The following is a 9,438-nucleotide window of genomic DNA, read 5'->3' on the forward strand; positions in this document are numbered from 1 at the left end:
TTTCTTTCTTTTCCTGTGCATGTGGATCTCCCTTTGTGTCTATTTGTCTGTCTGCATGCGTTCTATCCCAGCCTTTATGTCCGTCTGCCTGTAGTCTGCTGGATCTGTGCCTGTTTGTCTGTCTGTGTGTGTATTGCTCTCAGAAGGAAAGTTAAAATTTCGATTATGGCTCGTGTGGGACTCAGTCTAGTTTTAAATTGCCGCGTTCTGAGGAAAAAGAGACACACAGATAGATAGGTAGATACATAGATAGACATGCAGATAGATAGACATACGGATAAATATACACGGATAAATAGACAGACAGACAGGCAAACAGGCAAATTTACTTGAAGATAAATACAAAAAGAGAAAACACAGAGATGGAACACGACAAAGACAGACAGATATACAAACACAAAACACACACAAATGAACAAAGAGAAGACACGCAGACAAACAATCTCATAACTAGATCACCAATCAGCAAACAAATACATGTAGCAAACAAAATCAAATCAACAAACAAGAAGGACAACAAAAGTGTTTGAAGGTCCGGAAAGAAAAGATAATACAAATCATTACAGAGAGAGAGAGAGAGAGAGAGAGAGAGAGAGAGAGAGAGAGAGAGAGAGAGAGAGAGAGAGAGAATGAGGGGAGGAAAGTGAGGAAGGGAGGGAGGGAGGTAGAAAGAGAGGGAGAGAAGGAGGAGAGTAAAATTGTGGAAGGAAGAGGAGAGATGAAGAAAAAGATAAAAGAGATAAGAGAGAGAGGAGAGAGAGAGAGAGAGAGAGAGAGAGAGAGAGAGAGAGAGAGAGAGAGAGAGAGAGAGAGAGAGAGAGAGAGAGAGAGATTCTAAAGGGAAAAAGAGAAACGATAGGGAAAATGGTAGAGAGAAGATGAAGGAACATTGAAAAAAAAAAACTGATGGAGGGAGAGAGGAGAGAAAAGAGTGAGAGAAAGAGAAAGAAGGAGGGAGGGAGAGGAGCATGTAGACTGTAGAGAGACAATAAGTGATAGAGAGAGAGAGAGAGAGAGAGAGAGAGAGAGAGAGAGAGAGAGAGAGAGAGAGAGAGAGAGAGAGAGAGAGTCTTAGGAGGGGAGGGTACACGGTTCGCCTTTTCGGTTAACTCTCCAAGGACAGATAACTTTTTATTTGTCTTCCACCACTCTCTCTCTCTCTCTCTCTCTCTCTCTCTCTCACTGCTGCTGCCTTTTCCCTTCTCATACTGAAGTGTTCTTATCTATTTTTCTCCTCTTCCTCCCCTCCTCCTCCTCCTCCTCCTCCTCCTTCTCCTTCTCCTTCTGCTTCTCCTCTTCCTCCTCCTCCTCTTCTTTCTCCTCTGAAGCGTTTAGAGATTATGAAATGGAATAGAGAAAACCACACGAGAGAGAGAGAGAGAGAGAGAGAGAGAGAGAGAGAGAGAGAGAGAGAGAGAGAGAGAGAGAGAGAAATAAAAAAAATGGCGTGGAATTCTTCTCTCAATCCTCCTCGCAACTTCTTAAAACAACTCAAAAATGTCTGTGTTTCTTTCCTTCTTTTCCTCAAATTCTTTCCCCGCCCTCCCTCCCTCCCTCCCTCTTTCTCTCCACCCGCAGCGGACCCTTCGTCAGTAGTTTTCCTCACGACGTAGTAACTGGTGAAGAGCAAAACCTCCTCTCTGCTGGCCGCGGGTAAAAAGTGTCTACTCGGCACTGTATGAATAGAAGCAGTGTGAGCGTGAAGTGTTGTTGTTGTTATAGGAAAGAGCGTTGAAGTTTTAAAAGATATGGACACGTGGAGGTTAGAAAGAGAGATGAAGACTGATACGTAGACAGATAAAGACACACACACACACACACACACACACACACACACACACACACACACACATTTTACAGCATGTTCATAACGTTTAGTATAAAAACACTTAATGGTAAGACTCACTATAATAAAAATAATTTGAATAGTAAGAAATATCCATAGAAAAGAAGACTTAATTAGACAGACAAGCCTATATGTTTAGATGATTTCCATACACAAAAAGTGATGATTTTTTTTTTTTTAATAACCAGTGAAAAAATTTATATTATTAACACAAAAAAAGGAAGGATGAAAAATATAATGTATAAATAAAATATAGAATGAAAATAATGTTATGAAAATACAAAAGACAAAGAATTTTAGCGCAAAAAGCTACAAAGCGCAGTGTACAGAGTGAAAAGTAAGAAATAACGCAAAGGACAGTTGGAAAAGAATGTACAAAATAGAATAATTTACGACGAATGATTAAAAAAATATGAATCCTGACATACAAAGAATAAAAATGCACAACGTATAAATGATAAACAGACAACACACACACACACACACACACTCACACACACACACACACAAGAATATATCAAAAAAATTATGAAAGATAGAAAAAAAGTAAGCACTAACACAAACTTCCATAAAAAGTATATATACACGCACACTTAAATGCCTGCAGGGGAAACAAACAATGAGGGGAAAAAATGTGTACACAAACATAAAGAATGACAAAAAAAGAAAATTAGGTTTACACAAAATATGTTGGGAAAGATTTTACACCTCTGTACATATTAAAGGGAAAAGATGTATTAGACTTTTCCTTACTTAATGTGCAATCTCTCTCTCTCTCTCTCTCTCTCTCTCTCTCTCTCGACACTGCAACACTCTATACCACCTTCCCAATAAGTTTCAGAAAGCATAAAACGTGAAATTGTATCCCTTCCTGTTTGTCCACGATTTCCTCCTCCTCCTCCTCCTCCTCCTCTTCCTCCTCCTCCTCCGCCGCCGCGTCCTGACAAACCCACACCCTGCCGACGAATCCAAGACACCCTAAGACAAAAAGTGCCTTCCATTACCACAAGTTTCTGCGTCCTTTCTCGAGCCCCGTGGCAGGTGATTGACTCCCGGAAGTTCTTAGTCTCCTCCTTCTCGTCCTCCTCCACCTGATTCTCTCTCTCTCTCTCTCTCTCTCTCTCTCTCTCTCTCTCTCTCTCTCTCTCTCTCTCTCTCTCTCTCTCTCTCTCGACGGTACATCATCAGTACTTATCCCGCTTGGTGCCGTGTACTTCTCCCCTGGGGCAGTATACATAAAAGTCTTTAAACTTATGAATTTACTTCCTGCTTAAATTACGTGGTAAAAGTATATACAAAAAATATCAAAGTTTCCTTAGGTTACTTTTAGCAAAATGTAAAAGTCAAATCTAAACTCAAACAACTATTCGACTATATTTAGAGATTAAGAAAGACCCTAACCATTTATTTCATTTATTTATTTATGTTTCTTAACTGAATGTCAAAACAACTTATACAAAAAAATATCAAAGTTTTCTTAGGTCACTTTTAGCAAAATGTAAAAGTCAAATCTAAACCCTACGACTATATTTAGAGATTAAGAAGACCGTAACCTTCTTTTTTTTTATAATTGATTGTCAAAACAACGTATGAAAATATTATTGTTGATTCATATTTCATCTTGCGATAAAAAAATGAACTGGAATATCGACCTTTCATGAACTTAATAATATACATGAGGTGGAGTTCAGACTGTATGAACCCGGATGTGAACGCAACAACAATGGCGGTGGCAGTCTGGCCATGCAAACAAAACAAAAAAAAAAAAAAAAAAGAAAATAGAGCAGAAAGAGCAGCTCCACCAGACTAATTGGATGACACACTGGTTGCTGCTTAGTGCAAAATTGTTTCCAGGAATCTCCTTATTCTTGCAAGCAGCTGTCGGGATGGCTGAGTTTGGCTAAATCACATTACAGTTACAAAATCCCGTTAACTTTCTGCAAGCGGCTATAATATGATTCGGTTAGGTTGGGTTAAGTTGACGATTTATTGAATTATTGTACTTACTCCCACCAGAAGCATCATGTTGGTCACTGTCCTCATCTACGTCTCTTTCAGTTCACGTATAACACTTTGCTTCTCTCTACATTTTCACACCATTCTTATCATCAGCACCTTTTAAATCAGACAAGGAGTAACGCATGTAGGTAACCAACACTGATAAAATTACTGTACTTACTCCCACCAAGGTAATACGGGGTGTGTACAGGTGAAGTTGTAAAGCTGAATACAAAAAAAACTAAGTTAAATTCAGGTTTACATGGACTGTGTGGTCATGGGTTAAGTCAGCTGGAGTGCAAAATAGACTCGTTATTTTACACTTACTCCTTACAAGTTGCTGAGATGACTGGGTAAGGTCAAGTTGGGTGTTGAATTAATTTATACTACACCACAATAACAGACACATACACACACCCACACACACATACACACACACACATACACACATACACAGAGAGAGAGAGAGAGAGAGAGAGAGAGAGAGAGAGAGAGAGAGAGAGAGAAAGTAAGTTAAAGGTTAAATCAAGGAAACGTGAACTTCCAACCCATTTAGAGTTAGTTCCGCGTTTCCTTGTCGTGTCTTAAGGAATAGTTGACTTCATTTTCTTTCTATTTTTCCTCCACTGTTGTTTCCTTCTCCTTTCAGACAAAGAATCACTGACATTTTTTATACATTTCTTTTTCCTTCCTCTTGTTCAGCCGTCCCTTTGAGACCTGAACGGATTGCAAGTGACGGGCTTTGGCAGACACTAAATCCAGTAAAGTTTTCTTATTTGTGTGTATTTTGTTTGGTTCTGTATCGTTCAAGTTAGCCCGTATTATTTATTTCATCAATTTTCTAATTTTTCTCTCTCTTTTCATTCAAGAATAACAAAGATAGGGTAGTTTTTCTTCATTATATTTGTCCTATGCTTTGTTTTCATATTCCAGTTTATTCTATGAATTCGAATCGTTTATCTTATGTATATTTATGTGTTTTTCTAAATTTTTAAGGGATGCGCGATATAAATATAAAGATTTTGTGTATTTTTAGCAGTTACTGGAATTTCATCAAAGATCGTTAGTTTATTTAACCTATAGACATCTCTCCTTTCATTTCCAGGCTCAAGGAATCACACAGCGGACTTCATACTGACTGTGAGAACCGCAGCTCAGGTCATGTGTACGATGCCGCCCCGTGAAGTCAATACGGTCATCTAGTCTGCAAGGGCCACACCACTGTAAGTTGTAAGTCCGCGTCACTCCCGTCAACCACTTTAATAACACTACTGACAAAAACACACATGCTGCAGGATATGAGGAAAGCCTTCAAACGCCACCAATAAAAACTGCGATTAAAGCGTACACAAAAATTAAACAAAATTTTCACATGCCACATCGCAGTTATAAGTCTGTGTCAGCCCCCGTCACTTGAGTCATTTCAAAATAAGTATAATAGCATCCAATAATAATAATAATAATAATAATAATAATAATAATAATAATAATAATAATAATAATAATAATGACTACACCAAAACACTTATTTGATTTATTTCTGTAACATCACAGTCGTACAAGACAACATTCTAGTAAAATCCTAAAACAAAAACATAAAAAAAAGCAAAAACAACAAATATCAGTTAATAGTTAAAACCAATTATGATATTTAATTAGACTCCAATAAAAAGAAGCCACCCTTTTGTTGCTAATCGTGCGCACTCGACTCGTGTCCTTTATTTATTATACAGATCCTATACTGCAGCTTGCACCACGATATACAACTCACACAAAACAATGAAATCACTCTACAAAACTATTCACGAGCACAATCATGTAAGACAGATGATTAAAAAAATTGTTACTTTTTTTCTAAGTCTATAATCACCTATAGTTTTTTTTTTTTTTCCTTTTTTTCGAGAATTGAGTCAGTAATAATGTTGTCAGCGCTGAGTTTTAAAAGGTTAGATAGATTGAAGTGTGAGGATATGTCGGGAATGGACAGGTATGCTTCACACTAGTACTAACTTGCAGCTTTATTTATTTATTCTTTTCACGTACAACAGATTCGTATATCCTTTTCTTGTAGTCTATAAAAATAACACGCTACTTTATTTTGCTCTTGGGTTCATGCTATTTTATTTATTTTTTTTTTTTTTAGCTATTTCCAACAGTACTTCACATGTTAACAAAGGATGACCGTATCAGTTAAAAGGTTAGGCAGCGATGTGTCAAACAGTAGTGAGGCAATAAAATAAAAACATTCTTCTCGTTCCAGGCTCGCCGCAGGATGGGATAATGGAGAAAAGGAAAGCTCTCTCCCTGCTTCAATAAACATGTAGGTGCACCAACACACTATTACGTCCTACTGAAGATCTCTGACCTGCGATGTAATGTAAAGCAGCTTCCGGCACGAGAAAAAAAAAGTAGTGACGCTTTGACACGCTTCTCTCCTCCCTGCATGGCGAATCCAACGAGGGCGATGCACTACACTGGTCTCCCAACATCCATAAGACACAACGACGACATCTGGCGGCAGTGGAAAAACTAGAACGCTCACAAAAAAAATAAACAGATAAACAAATAAACAAGAAAGACAAAACGAAACGCAGCAAAATAAACCATGACCTAAAAAAAAAGAAAGGGGGGGATGAGAAACTGCTGACTGACGGTCGGTGAAACTTTCCCGACAGGACGAAAGAAAAGATTTAAAAAGACCGGGAATTTACAGCATCCAGTGCATTAAGTTTGCAAAAAGAAATGCAAGAAAAATCCAAATAAGAGCGAAACAGAGAAAAAATACCTTGACAAGTACCAGGAAGAAAAAGGAGACGAGGAGGATTAAAAAAAAAATAAAAGAAAATAAGAAGTTAAAGAGAACTCCAGAAAAGAAAGGCACATCACATAACTGAAAAAAAGCGCCATAAAAACGAGTGACATCGATACAATTTTCCCAGACAGTAATAGAATTCGAGATTGTGTTTACGGAGGAGGCAGTGACAGTGGTAGTGACAGTGACAGTGTAACAGGCTGGAAGGGAACAGAGGCAAACTGGATACGGTGCGAGTGAGCGCGTGCGTGCGTGGATGCGTGAGTGAGAGAGTGCCAGGACGCGATGAGTGAAGAGCCTCGAGGGTTGGTGTTCCCAGAGGTGAGCTGAGTGGCAACCTGACGCCCTACACACGGGTGGGTGCCTCAAGATGGCTCTCTTCACGGAGCTGCTAGCCTGCGTTATCCTCGTCTTCCCGTCCTTACCCCACTCCTCCCTCCAGTCCGGTGAGTAGCGCCTTATTATTCTTCCTCTTTTGTCTTCTTCTTTTTTTCTTTTTCGTTTTTTTTTATTTTTCTTAATTTTCTTCTTCTTTATCTTTTTCTTCTTCTTCTTTCTTCTTCGTCTTCTTCTATTTTTTGACGTTTTTGTTGGTTTTTCTTCTTATTATTGTCATTATTGTTCATTTTTATTTTCGTGCTTCTTGATAATATTTTTGTTGCCATTGTTCTTGTTTTTGTTTTTATTATTCTAGTTCTTTTTTTTTTCTATGTATATTTCCTCTTCCAATGCATCCTCTTCTTCCTTCTATCATTATTATTATTATTATTATTATTATTATTATTATTATTATTATTATTATTATTATATTTTCATTATTACTATTGTTACTATCATTGTCGTTGTTGTCGTTGTAATTCTAGATAGTTTTTTTTCTTTCTGAGCGTTACATTTTTATTCAATTTTTCTTTCTCTACTACATAATTTCTTATTTTTCTTTCGTTTTTGTTTTTTCTTCATTCACTCTTTCATTTTATCCTCACTTAGTCTTTTTCTTACTTCATTCCTCTTCTTTCATATATGTCAGTATGTTCTGTATATTTCCACACATATTAAATCTTCCCATGCTCTTCTTCCTTTCGCAATTCTACTTTCATACTTGCAGCAGCTTAAATTCTACATCATTTTTACAGCAAGTGATTGTACAAAGACATGTTTATACTCTATCATTTTTTTTTTTTTTTGGAGTGTAGTACAAAAGAAATGTCAAAAATATCAAACTTAAAGGAAGATAAACACATGGCCATCATCATCATTAAATCCCACACAAACAGCAGCGCCAATCATGAGTCTTGAAAACTTCCATTCATCAGACAAACAAACATTAACAGCGCACTAATGGAACAGGAATACTAAATACAAAAACTGCAGGTGTATCAATCAATCTCTCTCTCTCTCTCTCTCTCTCTCTCTCTCTCTCTCTCTCTCTCATTACCTAAATGTTTATATATGAAACTAAGTGGGCGGGGAAAAGCCTTCTAATGTGTTGTACTTTCTCTTCTACTTCCAACTGAGTAGCGTAATTAAACAACATAGAGAGTTCAGAGTTTGTTGTTATTTATTATCACTCGAGACCAATTTTTTTCTTTCTTATTTTTTTGCAATTAACCCTTTCACCGGTAGAAAATTTGTCCTATACGAACCAATTACAGTTTGTATACAATTATCTTTATAGTGGTCTCTTAGTTTCCTAGCAGAGCAAAGATAAGATAAAAAATACCCTCGTAATCATAGAGTTCAGAATTCGTTGTCATTATTTATTTTTCAATTTTCACTGGTAGATAATTTGTCCTATACTAACGATTGACAATCTTTATACACTTACCTTTATAGTGGTCTCTTAGTTTCCTAGCACAGCAAAGATAAGACAGAAAACACCCTCATATTCACAAAATAATTCCCTGTGTCTGTGTCCAAGCAAACTATACTCTTAACACGGTCACTGCAACATTCAACAATTCGCAACGCTAAAAGCAATGTTTATAATCTTCAAAACACGCACATGAAAGAAGGGATGAAAAAGGGGCACGTCTGGTACTTCTGAGTAGTAGAATATATGGGAATAGATGTGGGACAAGAAAAATATCCTAGAAGTGTCTAATAATTAAAGAAAGACGTACCAAATAGCAAGTGAAAGACCATAACAACGTCCTGAACCCTAGCAATAAAATAGAACCATACGACCAATAAGGAAAAGGATAACACTGAATTCTGAACACTAGATAGACTAAATAACTGGAAAATGGAAGCGCTACTGAAGCTATTATGTATCAGGAAGTTGGAACAAGAATGGGGGCGATGATACCAGTACGTCTATGAACAATTATTAAGTGCGGCAAGTCCTCCTCACTTGCCGCCCTTGCTTACCAGCATTACTGGCTCTTAATGAACAGTCCGCCGGCTGATAAATGACTTGACTTCCCGCAGCATTAACACACACTATATAGGACGAGAGAGAGAGAGAGAGAGAGAGAGAGAGAGAGAGAGAGAGAGAGAGAGAGAGAGAGAGAGAGAGAGAGAGAGAGAGAGAGAGAGAGAGAGAGAGAGAGAGAGAGAGAGAGAGAGAGAGAGAGAGAGAGAGAATACACTGGTAGAGATATTAGGTAAGAGAATCGTTATATATCTTTTTCCTCTCACTGCTTTCATCTTCGTTCCTCGTGGCCCCAAGATTCCGCTGATGGGGTCTGGAATGTGGTGAGAGAAGAAGAAGAGGAAGAGGAGGAGGAGGAGGAGGAGGAGGAGGAGGAGGAGGAGGAGGAGGAAGAGGAGGAGGAGGAAGAGG

General features: G+C 37.8%; 1 protein-coding gene across 2 annotated transcripts in view; it reads left to right on the forward strand.

The window, feature by feature from the left end:
- The first annotated feature begins 6,348 nt into the window (after positions 1–6,348).
- Positions 6,349–9,438, forward strand: part of LOC123515031 (carbonic anhydrase-related protein 10-like) — a 67,969-nt gene continuing 64,879 nt past the window's right edge. For both annotated transcript variants that reach the window (XM_045273411.1, XM_045273410.1), the window contains exon 1: positions 6,349–7,102. In XM_045273411.1, the coding sequence (XP_045129346.1) occupies positions 7,027–7,102 (76 nt within the window). In that variant the 5' untranslated portion in view covers positions 6,349–7,026. The remainder of the gene's footprint in view (positions 7,103–9,438) is intronic.

The sequence above is a fragment of the Portunus trituberculatus genome, chromosome 38 (assembly GCF_017591435.1).
Source record: "Portunus trituberculatus isolate SZX2019 chromosome 38, ASM1759143v1, whole genome shotgun sequence".
NCBI classification, from domain to species: Eukaryota; Metazoa; Arthropoda; class Malacostraca; order Decapoda; family Portunidae; genus Portunus; species Portunus trituberculatus.